We start from the raw sequence: 15070 nt of genomic DNA, 5'->3' as shown, positions 1-15070 counted from the left end.
AGGGTCGACTCCACACACAAATGGGCCAATAGCAATCAAGACTTCCGTTTAGCTCGATGTCAGGCAGTTCTGAATGATGGTTGTTCTGCAGTGTAGTTGTAATTCTGACGTGGTTGTGGGAGGAGGCGAGTACTGTGTTTACCTATGCTGTCTTCTTGGCTGGAGCCCTCTGGAGTTTATTTTAGTGTAATGATTTAAGTTAGAATTCTAACTTAAAAAATGTTATTATTGCTACCCAGTTGTCTTAACACAATTTTCTAAGAAGTTGCATTTATTTTACAAACTTACCCTCCATTGTAGAGAAAATGTAAAGGATGGGCTAAAAGTAATTATGCACAAGACACGGCATATTTTACCCATTCATCTAGTACATGGCAGAACAGGAAAGTGAATCATATATTTTTGAATATATTTAAATGTGCTTTTCATAGTGGTAGGAAGAATAATTTTTCCTTAAAAATGTAAATGAGTATTCTTCAGAGGTGTGTTTATACAAATAAAACAAAACAGAATATTGACATTTTCTAGGACCTATTCAAGATTCTTGATTGACATGTGGGTGCTGTGTGGACTGCAAGGTTCAGTGGGTAATTCTCACCCATAGACTCAGCACATTGTCCATATTCATGCAAGTTACTTATAAAGTATCCTCACTTAATTCTCAAAACAACCTTATTACAAATTACCACATGTCATGGGCTGTTTGGGTCTCTTGTAAATGATATTCGGAAAACGTTAATTGTTAAATCTGCTCAGGCTATAGTTAGCCTGATAAAACTGTAACCCAGAAGATTCAGTGTTACATAAATGCTGATGAAAAACAAATGGGAAGCGTTATTTAAATAGTATTGAAATATAAATTTTGGAGGACTAAATATCTAGATGCTAGCTATAAAATTTTTGTAGTTGCACAAATAACAAAAATATTTTACATATTATTACACACTTTACAAAAATGCTTTTTAAAATCAATTATCATACTTGATTTTCAAAAACTCTATAAAGTAGATCCATGTCATAATGTGAAAAAGAAGAGAAAAGATATGGGAAGCCTTTTAAAGAATGTAGTGCTCAGCCCTAGCCAGTGTGGCTTAGTGGATAGAGTGTTGGCCTACTAACTGAAGGGTCTCGGGTTTGATTCCAGTCAAGAGCACATGCCTGGATTGCAGGCTTGATCCTGGGTTGCAGGAGGCAGTCAATAATTCCTTCTCATTATTGATGTTTCTATCTCTCTCTCCCCCTCTCCCTTCCTTTCTGAAATCAATAAAAGTATATTAAAAATGTAGTGCTCAAAGAATTAAATTTAGAATAAACAAAATTTGTTTTCTAGTTTAAAAATCAAATCCCATTACTATGTCATCCTATATAATAAAAGCCTAATATACTAAGTGTCCGATCATTCGTTCGACTGTTTGACCAGTTGCTATGATGTGCACTGACCACCAGGGGGCAGATGCTCCAATTGGTAGGGGTCCAGCAATGGGGACTGGGCAAGATGGGCTGGACACACCCCGGAGCCCTCCTGCGGTCCCTCCCCAGTCCCGATCATACACTGGTGGGGTCCCTCGGCTTGGCCTGTGCCCTTTCACAATCTGGGACCCCTCGGGGGATGTCGGAGAGCTGGTTTTGGCCTGATCCCCACAGGCCAGGCTGAGGGACCCCACCGGAGCACGAATCTGTGCACTGGGGCCTCTAGTTACTATATACTCCAGCAATCTCACTTCTGGGTATATATCCAAAAGAATTAAAAGCAGGGACTCAAACAGATATTTGTACACCGATGTTCATAGCAGCATTATTCACAGTAGTCAAAAGGTAGAAGCAACTCAAGTGTCCATCAACAGATATATATACACAAAGTGGAATGTTATCCAGTCCTACAAAAGAAGAAAATACTTTCGCATGTATATAACATGGATGAACCTTGAGGACATTATGTCAAGTTAAATGAGTCAGTGACAAAAATAAAAATACTGTATGATTCTACTTATATGAGTTATCTAGTATAGCCAAATTCATAAAAGGAGAATGTAGAATTTTGCTTATAAGGTGCAGGGAAGGAGAAATGGGAAATTGTTTAATGGGTACGATACCAGGTTTGCAAGATGATGTATTTCAGAAGGGGAGGGGAGAACGGGAAGGGACTAAACAAAGAACTTATATGCATATATGCATAGCCCATGGACAAACATTAGTTTGGGGAGGGGGGAGGGAGTGAGGTTGAAGGGGTCAACAGTGGGGGTGGGGGGAGAGGACATTTGTCATAGTTTGAACAATAAAGTTTTTAAAAAAAGAAAAAGTTCTGGGGATAGTTGCACAACAATGTCAATATTCTTAACAATATTGAACTATACACTTAAAAGTTGTTAACATGGTAAATTTTATGTTATGTTAATTTTTCACAATAAAAAACAAAATCTCTTTTCCAAGCCCCACATCTTACAAACCTGTCCAAACACCTCTTCGTTAACAGTGAAAGTGAGGTCTAGGATATCTGTGATGTTGTTGTCCTTCATCCATTGCAAGCTCTGGTGGAATTCCTCATCCAAATATTCCAGGTCACTTAAATCGCAGGGCCTGGGTCCATTCAAAGGGAGAAAGGTAAAACAAACGGCTGTCCAGACCTCATTTCAAAATGTCTGTATGCCACTCCTGGCTAAAACAACACAGACTTGTTCTAACCATGTGATACTTTTGAATATATTCATGTATCTTTTACTCTTTTAAAGACAAAATATTACAATATCTACAATAATAAACATGAAATAATGATTGACTCATGAACTCTCCACGGCAATTGGAGAAAAGTATTATTCAAGAACATCTAAGTTTTAGACAGATCAATACGACTTAGTAATTTAATAAAATGTTTGTAATTACTTATGCAAACTATAATTATCTATGAAAACTAATTCATATCCACTATATAATGTTATAATAGGCTTCTACTATGCTTGCAGAACATCTCCAAATGCCTTTTTATTGTACTAAAAGGTTTATGTGATATCTAAGGACTCAGAAAAATAAACTACCATAAACTTAACAGGAATTGTTAGGCAAAATAGGGACAAAGGGCTAGCAGTGGTTCTCAACCTTCCTAATGGCGCGACCCTTTAATACAGTTCCTCATGTTGTGGGGACCCCCAACCATAAAATTATTTTCGTTGCTACTTTATAACTGTAATTTTGCTAGTGTTATGAATCATCATGTAAATATCCGTGTTTTCCGATGGTCTTAGGCGACCCTGCTAGTGGTTCTCAACCTGTAGGTCTCGATAGGTTGTAGAGCCTAAGGGTTTAGAACCACTGGGCTAGAGGGACTAGGGAGGCCAGCACCTGTTGTCCTGCAGGTGGGGCCAGACTGACTCTGGTTTGCAATACACTTACAGTCTCAGGAGTGCCTTATAGAAGGGCCTTGTGAAGAAGGCGTCAAGCAGGTACTGATGAATCAGAGCCAGGCCTAGGATTCGACCACTAAACCTGAACCTGGAACACGAACAAGGTGGAGATTTAAGGACAGGTAGAAATTTACATCGTTAAACATGTTAATTTGTGCCTTTATTTGATGTGTTTCTTTATAGCACTCACTTAAGGTACTTAAGGAATCAATTGATGACACAGGGGAGGCACATTCTCCTCCTTATTCTTTACCATAAACAATACCTATGTGCTTGGTATGTACTAAAGGAACTCTTCTCTCCCCCAATTACCAGAATTACCAGAGTAATTTTGCCAGGATCTTCTTTTCAGACCTGAGCGTATAAGAAGCCAAGAGAAGAAAAGCACTGGTGAAGGGGAATTATGGATAAACAGCCCACACTGACCCTGAGGAAGACCTAAACCCAAGGCCATGGACAGTTTTCTAGACTATGCATCCTTACCTGTTAAAGCATCCCGGAGAAATCACCTGAAGGTTATGTGTGTCTAATACAGACGGCAGCTGAGCTCCAAGTCAGTGGGAAGAATTACACAGAATCCCACTGTGGTGGGCAATAAGTGGAGCCTCCAGCTGTGAATACATTTTACCATACAGTGGGTTCCCTTTTAATTTTGTGGGTGGTTTCCTTTGTTGTGCAGAAACCTTTTAGTTTGGTATAGTCCCACTTGTTTATTTTTCCCTTGCCCTAGGAGGTGTGTAAGTGAAAAATCCTACATGAGATGTCTGAGATTTTACTGCCTATTTTTATTGTTTTACAACTTACATTTAAGTCTTTCATCCATTTTGAGTTTATTCCTGTGCATGGTGCAAGTTGGTATAGAAGCATTTCCCCCCCCCCCCCCCCGCCCATGTACCTGTGTAATTTTGCAAACACCACTTATTGAAGTGACTGTCTTTACTCCATTGTATGCTTTGCCTCCTTTGTCAAATATTAATTTACCATAATGGCATGGGTCAGTTTCTGGGGTCTTTGTGCATTGATCTATATGCCTGCTCTTGTGCCAGTATCAGGCTGTTTTGATTACAATGGCTTTGTAGTATAATTTGAGATCCAAAACTAATTCATCCAACTTCACTCCATTTTCTCAAGATTGTTATGGCTATTTGGTGTTATTTTTTGTTTTCATATACATTTTTGGAATATGTTGTACATCTGTGAAATATGAACATCAGTGTATAAAAATGTCATCAATATCTGGATGTTAATTTTGTATCTTGCTATTTTGCCAAATTCATTTATTAAATCTAATAGTTTTTTTGGTGTAGTCTTTAGGGCGCTCTATATACAGTATCATGTTATCTGCAAATAATGGTGGTTTTACTTCTTCCTTTCCAATTTGGATATCATTTATTTTTTCTTACTGTCTGATTGTTCTGGCTAGGACTTTAGTGCTATGTTGAATAAGAGTGCTGTAAGTGGACTCTGTCACTTTGCTGATCTTAAGGGAAATGCTTTTAATTTTGCCCATTGAATATGATGTTGGTTGTGGGTTTGTCATATATGGCCTTTATTACATTGAGGTATGTTTTCTCTAGTCCCACTTTGCTGAGAGCGATTGTTATAAACTAGAGGCCCGATGCACGAAATTCATGCAAGGGGGTTGGCCCTTGTAGCTGTGGTGGCTGCCTTAGCCCTTGCAGCCCTGGCTTCTTTGGGAAGGTTGTCCAGAAGGTCATTCGGCTGTCCGGTCTAATTAGCATATTACACTTTTATTATTATAGATGGGTGTTGGATTTTATCAAATGCTTTTTCTGCATCTATTTACATGATCATGTAATTTTTATCTCTTTTTGTTTATATGGTGTATCATGTTCTTTCATTTGCAGATATTATACCAACCTTGCATCTCCGAATAAATCACACTTGGTCATGGTGTATGATCTTTTTAATGTACTGCTGGATCCATTTTGCTAATATTTTGTTGAGGATACTAGCATTTATGTTCATCAGAGATATTGGCCTATGATTTTCTTGTTTTGTGGTGTCTTTTTTTGGTTTTGGTATTAGGATAAAATAAGCTTTGGGATCTTTTCTCCTCTTGACATGTTTGAAGTAGTGTGAGATGGATAGGTGTTAAATTTTCTTTGAATGTTTTGTAACATTTACCTGTGAAATCACCCAGTCCAGGACATTGTTTGTTGGGAGTTTTTTTCCTTATTGAATTTATTGGGGTGACTTATGATTTTGTATTATAATTATTGGTTCATTTGTGTGTTCTTCCTACTACACCTCTTTCAGGGAAGAGGTTTTATTTCATCTTTGTATCCTTCCAGCATATAGTATGTGCTTAATTTGTAATTGCTAAATTAGTAAATGTATCCCCACAACATCTAGCATAGTGCTATATGGTATGATATTTGATGAAAATATTTCTTTTTTGGCTGCAGATTCCAATTCATGGCCTTGATGATGCCATCTTAAATTTCATGCTCACAAATTAAGAGACAACTAAGGGATTATAGTAAGTATAATCTTTGTACTTATGTATTCTTATATTGTTTATAGCACTCTCTAACCCTGTCTGAATGTGACTTAAGTAAGAGCTGGCATTCACATCTCCGGGTCATAATTTCCCTGGCAATATCTTGCCTGCTCTGTCTGCCTGTCTTTGTGTTTCTGTCTCATAGGTTTCTTCATCACTTTATTGAGAGTGACAGAAAAAGAAATGATAGAAGAAGGACTTTTGTTTTATCACTTGTGTCAAATGCTTGATGTAGACTCATTCCTGCTTCAGCTCAAGAACTACAGAGCTGAGACTATTTGAGGAGAGATGGCATGGCAATAGCTATACACCTTGTCAGAGGTGGGTTATTTGATGTTACAAAACCAAAATACAGGAATTTGGCCTGTAAGTCCAGTAGGCCCAGGTACGTCCAGTAGGCCCAGAAACTCCCATCACCAGCAGCCATTGCAACATATCATAAGTAAACAATGTCACAACAATCACACTAGCAATTTCCAGGACTCATTTCCTTATGAAGTCCTGGAACTCCTGCAGTGAGAGCAGGGGTAATTTTCAAATCAGGTGTTGTGGAGACACAGCAAGAAAGTGCATGCATACTTCATTTCCCATGCAGATTTCTGGAGGCTTCTAATACTTGAAGTATCTCACCTATAGAACTGTACAGAATTGATAATACTTATCTTCTTACACATAGCAGTAAGTGGTAACAGATGCCTCAATAGGAGAAAACCAAAGAGATAACTGGATTTTTGAGTCAGAAGGACACTTAGAGATCATGTGACCCAACAGCCTTATTTTACAATAAGATACAGAAGCTGATGTCCACAGTGCTAAAGGTATTGGTCCATAAGTGTACAAGTGTCAAAGAATTTCAAACCCATATACATCTCCAAGGAACCTCCACTAGGGACTCCTAATTTTAGTAGAATTATCAACATTTAGGACCTATGTGTGCTAACTTAGTGTCACCTCAGAAGGCAATTACTGTTTCTTACATAAATTTGAAGTGGTCAATAAATTTGCAGTGTCTTTAGTATTTATTTTGTATTCTGGATTAAGACTAACAGAAAGTCTTCTTTCTAGTGCTTTGCTATTCATTCTCATCACCCCTCATTCTATCTGGCCCACTGCTCTAAAAACTGTTGCCCTCTGACTAAGAAAGACTAAAACTTTCAAACATAAGAAAGCATAAATTCTAGATCTTACCATTCTAGATGGTTTTCCACAAATGCAGACATGGGGCTGATTTGCACCGTGTAAGTATCATTTGCAGAATACTCAAAGAGTCCGTAGTAAGGGTTGAAGAGCTCCTGAGACAAAAGGAAGAAGAACTCTCGCGAAGGACCACTGTAATCCAGGCTGTGAAGGAAGCAGAGGCCCGGGAATCTATTATGAACAGGAAGCAGGGGACTTACCTCTCTCTGGGTGCTAGTGTGCTCTTTCAGAGTCAGTACTGGGGAATGTCAAGATCAGCCTTGGCTCTTTTGAGTGGAAGCCAATGGAAGTATTAATTTGCCATAGAAAAATGAGGATGTGGTCATTGGTTTGGGGAAGTTCTCACTCAGTGAACTCTTACGGCAATGTTCCTTAACCTTTCCTCTTTTTTTTTTTTTTAAATTATATAACAACTGTTGAATAAAACACACAGCTGGCCCATGTTTGTTGGGGGAGGCACAATAGAATTTCCTGTGACAGTGTGTGTATGTGCACATATGTGTGAATTAAGAAGTTTCCAAGTTCATTCTGATATGCCCTCTTAGGTGGGTTTGCCCTCTATGGTTGAGATGATTTTCCATGAAGCCACTCACATCATATAACAAATTTGGTATATAGTTGTATATGTGCACTTTAGGAGGAAGAGTTTTTTGATCAGATACCCAAAAGTGTACACCACTTGAAAAAGTGAAGATCCAGTAGCTTAGGGCTGTATTTTTGTTTTAGACTTTGATCATGTACCTCAGACTCTAGTACCTGCCAATAATGTTAGGCTTTTAAAGGACATGAAATCTCAAGCTTGGCAATACCTGGAGAAAGACCTCCTAGAAGGCCACAATTAGAATCACTTTGGGGCAAAGGCTTAGAGCCAACCTGCTTCTTTTTGAGAAAAGTCACCCAAGATCCAGGGGCTTGGTCCACCACATTGAGGTGTCTGCATAAAACTACTGGTGCCTCACCCCTCTTCTCCAACAAAGGTGACGTAGAGTTTGTTTCGCTGGAGCTCTTTCCGGGAATAGGCCATCACCTGATTGAAGGTTCCTTCCAACAAGTGGTCTCGGCGAATGATGAGCCTAGGAAGGAGTAAAAGCCACGTGCGTGATGAGTAGTGGCTTGAAGCTCTGCCGTTGGACAGTAGTCTAGGTAAGTCATGAGTGCCCATGTCTCATTCCCTAGACTCTCCATGAATGTTCAGATTCCATCAGTCGAGAGATGGACATTTAAAAAACACTCTTTTTAAACCATTGACAGCACAAGGACAACATGTATGCTTTTATAATTAGACTAGAGTCCCAGTGCACAATATTAGTGCACGGAGGGGAGGGTCCCTCAGCCTGGCCTGCACCCTCTTGCAATCCGGGACCACTGGCTCCTAACTGCTTGCCTGCCTGCCTGCCTGATCGCCCCTAACCACTTGTCTGCCTGCCTGATCGTCTCTAACCACTCATCTGCCTGCCTGATCACTCCTAACTGTTCACCTGCCTGCCTTATTGCCCCTAACCGCCTCTGCCTGCCTGCCTGATAGCCCCTAACCTCTCTGCCTGCCTTCCTGATCACCCCTAACTGATTGCCTGCCTGCCTGATTGCCCCTAACCACCTCTGCCTCTACCTCTGCTGCTGCAGCTTCATCTGGAATGATGTCTGGAAGGTTGTTCGGCTGTCCGGTCTAATTAGCATATTATGCTTTTATTATTATAGATACATTAAATCCTATTGGACTACTTTTTTTCTTTTTTATCAATTAAAAAATGTTTTCAATTGGATTCCTGAGTTTGGGTTTGGCTTTTCAAAAACAAAACAAAAACACAAAACCCAGAAGGAGAAAAACCCACAACTTTTTACTTAGCCTCCTATTACAAAGTTACAAAGAGCCCATGAATTTGACTAATGAGTTAAATGATGTGTCCCAAGAAAAAGTAAAGGAATATATGATTTTTTAAAATTTAGATCAAGATTCATTGTTTTCTGAAAAGGTCTACCATTGACTTTACATATGCCTTTGTCTGAAATCTACTGTTCTTTCTTTCTTTCTGGCCCTTTCTTTTTCCTTCCCTTTCTGCCTCCTCTTCAATTTCTTAACTTCCATTCTTCTTTCTTCTTAACTTCGTAACTTTTTTCTTTCTTTTTACTATGAAAATAACTTTTCCTACACCATAGTATCCAATTTCCAAAATAATATTACAAAGGTATAAAGGGGAAAAAGATTTAAAAAAAAGCTACCATCTGAATTCAGTGTCAAGTACTGGAGCACTTACTTAATTTTCCCTGGACCCTGACCAAATCCTTTGGCTTCCAGTTTTCGGTAGAAATTACGGAGCTTGGCCTCAAAGTCTCTCCGGTAGGGTGAAGGGGCTCTTGCACTGGCTCTCTGTAAACCTGCAGAGAGAAGAGCATGCGCTGAAGGTCAACACTGTTTTATCAAAGAACAAACACATAGAGCAGTGGTATAGAGGAAGGGCCGACCAGAGGCATATTCATGTGTCTTCATATTTTTTTCTCCAAGAAGTTTCCCTTAAAATAATATAATACAGAAAAATTTTGCTGACAAGAAATATTTGTCTTCCACTACATTTCAAGTTATATTTCTCTTACAAATTCTTTGGTGAGCATATTTCTTGGCTTAATTGCACTTAAATAATCTAAAACAACATAAACAAAACTTGATTAAACTTTTTTTGTAAGTCACTATATTTTAAGAAGTGATTGTAACTCTAATGAGGCAGCTGTAATATATGCATATGTTGTATTTCTCTAAGTATATTGATATTGATGCTAGAATTGAAGGATCTATTATCCTTTGAGATAACATGAAGGTACCTGGAGATTAATATGCTAAGTGAAATAAGCCAGTTAGAGAAAGACAAATATCTTTTACTATTGCTGGTACTACCACTATCCCCATGGTCACTTCTATGCATTTTGCAAAGTACTTTGGTGTAAATATCTATGATTCTGAATCTCTGTAGCATCCAGGTTAATTTCATAAAAATCTAGAGAATGGGAATTGTAAAACTTAATATCACTATATTTGGATTACATAATCCAGGACCTATCGTCAAAGCCAAGAGGATAAATAATTAAGTCCTCTGACAAAATGAACTGGGTGAGTGCTTGGACTCATGGCATCAGTAATATCTCTATCAGGAAAGTTGAATCTTTTTATAAAAGTTATCCAAATATATCTCATTTAGCAAATCACTCGTTACTGTCTCTTCTTTTTCCATTTCCAATATGATATCTCTCACATATAGTGATGTTAAAATCATACTTTATTGCCAAAGTTTGGACCAAAGTGTAGACAGGTTACAAGGCTGGGGCAATCTCTACAACAAAATGGCAGATCATCATCTAGACCAGTGGTCGGCAAACTGCGGCTCGTGAGCCACATGCGGCTCTTTGGCCCCTTGAGTGTGGCTCTTCCACAAAATACCACGGCCTGGGCGAGTCTATTTTGAAGAAGTGGCGTTAGAAGAAGCTTAAGTTTAAAAAATTTGCCTCTCAAAAGAAATTTCAGTCGTTGTACTGTTGATATTTGGCTCTGTTGACTAATGAGTTTGCTGACCACTGATCTAGACCAACAGCTTCTCCAAATGGAAGGCTCTGCTCCCCAAAAGTAAGTCACCCTGTGCACATTGGAGACAGTCGTTCTGGCTCTGACAAAGCTCCTGCTCCGCCTTTCCCCAGGTCATGGCACCTCAATGACATTGTAAGTCACAGGGAGCACGCATTAGGCATTTCTTCAACAATGTCATTGGTACACTTGTTTGGAGGAAGTAACAACAGAGGTACTGACTTAAAAACTGAGTTTAACAATAAATAAAAACACCTCTAAGAGACAGTTTCAAGTGACATGACTTGGAGGAGTCAAACTAAAAAACACTCTAGTTTTAGCGACCTATAGCAGTTTTGAGCGATACTGACACACCCTTTTTGAGAGACAGAGCATTTTGCTAAATTCTGTTTCTCTACTGAATTTCTTCATCTGCTTCAGAAGCCAAACCTGGACTCTGACTCTTGAGGTTGTGAGATAAAAAGTTACCAGATTTTTCAAACTAACTTCCTTTACCTTTAAAGCTATATAAAAATTGGGTTACCCCAAGACCTGCAACAATGTGATAATGCTAACTAACAAATGGTGGGAAAGTCTCCAATATCTGGTCATGTTTGGGGGTATGGTTTTTACTTAAGTTAATTGTTTTGATGAACATAGAAAATAGTATCTTCCTTTTTCCATAAACAGTTTAATATATATTTCCTCATTGGGAATGAAAAATATTGACAAAGATTTTTTGTATCATGATTAAATTCATTCTAATACATAAAGAAAACTTCAGGGGAACCATTTCATATTATGTAAAGAAAACTCTTTGGCATCTTTCTGGGGACGTATGGTGGTCCTTACTAACCATATATCCTAGTAACATCTTTACAACATGAGAAAAGTTGCCAATATTGATATCTATTAACATTCTGAGTCATAAGGATGAAGGTTTCATAAAGGGCTCTTTCCTTTTAAATTAAAAAAATATATTTTTAAATTAATTTCAGAGAGGAAAGGAGAGGAAGAGAGAGATAGAAACATCAATGGTGAGAGAAAATCATTGATCGGCTATCTCTTGCACCACACTGGGGATTGAGCCTGCAACCCAGGTATATGTCCTGACCAGGAGTCGAACTGTGACCTCCTGGTTCATAGGTTGCTGCTCAGCCACTGAGCCACGCTAGCTGGGCCTCTTTTAAGTTCTTATAGAATGCATTTGGAATGTAATAGAAATTTAGAGCAGGGGTCTGGCAGACAGATGGTAAATAGTTTAGGGTTTTGGGGCCATATGGTCTCTGTCACTACTGCTCACACCTGCTGTTGTAGTATGACAGTTGCCATTCTTAAACAAGTATGATTGGGTTCCACTAAAATTTTATTTATAGGCATTGAAATTTGAATTTCACATAATTTATACATGTCATGAAATACTGGTTTTGCAAAAAAAAAAAAAAATTCAAACCATCTGAAATGTAAAATGCATTCAAGTCTTGGGGCATTACAGAAACAGGTGGCAGAGAAACAGGCAAGCATACAACTGTCCTTCTTTCACCAACATCTGGTAGAAACACAGGTGGCCACTTACAGGAGGTACACTGCCAGCTTCCCAAGTTACCTGGGGAGTTCTGAGGTGAGGAGCAGGGTGAACAGCGGGGAGAGAAGCTGTACCCAGGGTGGAAGGCAGCTTGCAGGGGGATGTAGGACATAATCTCTTCTTCAAAGAGACTGCAAAGTAAAAAAAAAAAAGTTTATTCTCTGTTCATGAGAGAGTACTCATGAATTAGCGTAATAGCAGTTACAGTCCTCACAAAGCAACAAAAACACTCACATTCCCATACTACATAGTATTTAAAAGATAGGCACATCCCAGCAAATTCTCAGTGTTATTTTTTCTGCGTTATTTTAAACCCTAATTAATACTACATCAAAGTCTCTATCAAGTACTATATTCAGCTCTCGCTACCTGAACTTGTAAATGTAAAGAAGGCAAAGGATGGCATGTACCCGATGGGGGCCCTTTTCAGTCACCGTCACTAGAAACCCCTAGAGCAAATGGCGTGTTTCAGCCGGGCTGCAGTGAAGAACTGCCCAGGCAGCTTTTCCAGGTGCTTTTCCAGAATTGCTCCAGGCTTCGCCTCTTACCTCAGCAAAATAACTAGATCTGCATCACAGGACAACTTTTCAAGTCCATTATTACCCTCAGTCCGAATGTAATGGATTTTCTCCCTAAAATAATGTGGAAAAGAAAAGAGTTACACACCAACTCAGAAGCCAAGGAATGAATCCTTTTCTGATCCCTTTTTCTCTCCCTTCCAATGTGGCTGAACAGTGATGTCCTAATTAGTGTCAAGTATACTAGTATTCTTGGTATTTAAAGTTCATTGGTTATTATCACTAACAATTGTTAGTTCGTATGTGAGGTAGAATTAAGACTACAAGGGAATGCTCTTCATATCCATGCATCTCCAGCTTTTGAAATTCTGGACAGTAAACTGAAAGAGAGGCGTTTAACTATCTTGGTGAGAAAGTGGGATTTAGCTTCAGGAGATATTTTCTCTTTTTATCACTTTGTGTGACTATTCCTTCCAAATGAAGTGATTCAGATTTCCAGAGACACTTATTCAAATATGACCCTAATGAACAACAGAACATATATGATACTCTTAGGAAAATTGGAACATATATGATACTTTTAGGAGAATTGGAACATATATGATACTTTTTGTTTGCTTCTTTTGAATATGGTCATTTCATATATGCTTTACTATTAAATAATTTTATTTCAAAAAAATGTATATGGTGCTTTACATAAATACTTTTAAATTAAAAGTATTTTGCTCCCTTTCAGTGCTTCCTTCCAAATCAATGGAAATCATTTTAGCATCATTATGAATCATATGTAACCTGACAATATGACTATTGCTGATTGCTACACTTCTGAGAACATTAGAACCCTCTGGCCCCTTCATTTTGAGTACTCAAATTATAATTTAAATGCATGGATAAAAGACATCCAAGCCTTCTGCTCTGTCTCTCCACAGAGGTGTTGTCCCATCTTGAAAAATAGCCGAGGAGAACTAGAGTTATACGGGTGGTGGACAAGCCCCTACCTGAGTGTGTGGTTTCTTGCCAAGCTTGGCTGACGCTCTTGCAGCATTTCAAAAATGTTTGGCTGGCGAAGAAATGCCACAATCTTGTCATTATATGCTGAAACAGACAAAAGGGCAGAGTTGTGCTTCAGTCTGCAGACCACAGATGATTTCTCAAATGATTGGAAGATGGCTGCTTGATACAAGAATTAATTTAGAAGTCTGAGGGGCAAGTAGCAATGTATCAAAAAATGTAAGCTCTTGAGGGTGTTTCCAATGATATAATAGCATTATTATTTTTAACCAATCACACCAAAAGTGAACTCAATCTAAGTTAATCATCCTAATATTCCAGAAACTTAACCGTGTGTTAACTCATTACTGTGTGAACAGATAAAATATAAAGTAGTTCTCCCACGAGCGAAGTCTTACTCTCTTCTTAATAAATTCTCTTGGTCATTTTGCCATAGTTATTTTAGCACAAGATTCTTTATGAGTTCAAATAAATCTTTTTCCGAGCACTTGACACTTATGACCTGTGGCCATGAATTGATTTCTGGGAGTGATAATGGAACTATCCAAATCCATTTAGACTCTCTCACCTTCCCCCATCCCCCACCCCCTGATACAAGCGGCATGTGGTTTGAAAAGAGGCAGTTGAGTTTAGAAATCAAGACTGTGTCGACTTATCCCCATACACACAAGGGAAGAGAGGTTTAAATTAAAAACTGCATCTAAGAGCAACAAATTCATGACCTTATTAAATTATGCTCCCCTGGACTTAGCTAACAAATCACTGAATAGAGAAAAGAAGAAGGGAAATGTGGTCTGGAAGATATCAGGGAAGAAGGAGGTGAGGGATGAGAGAGGACAAAGTGAGGAGGAAGGGGAAAGGGAAAAGAGGCAAAGGGGAGGGGAAAATGGGCACAAACATTAAGGGGGGAGACTATGCCATAAAAGAGAAGGAAAAATAACTCAACAGAATCCTCAATATTAAAGAATTCACAATAAGAAAAGCGAGGTTAATTATTGAATATCCAGGGGTTCTAAAAGCATGATACATACCCAGTGGCAATGACTCATGTTGATGCTGGCTTCGAATAGCAGCTACTAGGCTGTGTCCTGGCCGGGCCATAAAAGAGGTTCCTCTGTTTCTACAGACATCTGAGGCCTAATTCCAAAATAAAATTATTAGTTTTTGCTCATTGAGTATGATGTTGGCTGTGGGTTTGTCATATATAGCCTTTATTACATTGAGATATATTTTATTGACAGTGAAATGTCTGCAATACTAAGTTTTTTATTATATGAAGTTACCTTA

General features: G+C 38.6%; 1 protein-coding gene across 2 annotated transcripts in view; it reads right to left on the bottom strand.

Annotated features, from left to right (window-relative positions):
- HECW1 (HECT, C2 and WW domain containing E3 ubiquitin protein ligase 1) overlaps positions 1–15070 on the bottom strand; it is a gene marked incomplete at both ends in the record, with an annotated part of 142369 nt that overhangs the window by 10963 nt on the left and 116336 nt on the right. For both annotated transcript variants that reach the window (XM_079785984.1, XM_079785985.1), the window contains 9 exons: positions 2448–2577; positions 3388–3486; positions 7111–7263; positions 8079–8192; positions 9375–9495; positions 12276–12385; positions 12803–12886; positions 13771–13867; positions 14815–14920. In XM_079785984.1, coding sequence (XP_079642110.1) covers positions 2448–2577; positions 3388–3486; positions 7111–7263; positions 8079–8192; positions 9375–9495; positions 12276–12385; positions 12803–12886; positions 13771–13867; positions 14815–14920 — 1014 coding nt within the window. The remainder of the gene's footprint in view (positions 1–2447; positions 2578–3387; positions 3487–7110; positions 7264–8078; positions 8193–9374; positions 9496–12275; positions 12386–12802; positions 12887–13770; positions 13868–14814; positions 14921–15070) is intronic.

Source organism: Cnephaeus nilssonii (assembly GCF_951640355.1).
Source record: "Cnephaeus nilssonii genome assembly, chromosome: 12".
In the NCBI taxonomy this organism is placed as follows: Eukaryota; Metazoa; Chordata; class Mammalia; order Chiroptera; family Vespertilionidae; genus Cnephaeus; species Cnephaeus nilssonii.
This window is presented reverse-complemented; position numbering and strand designations above follow the sequence as displayed.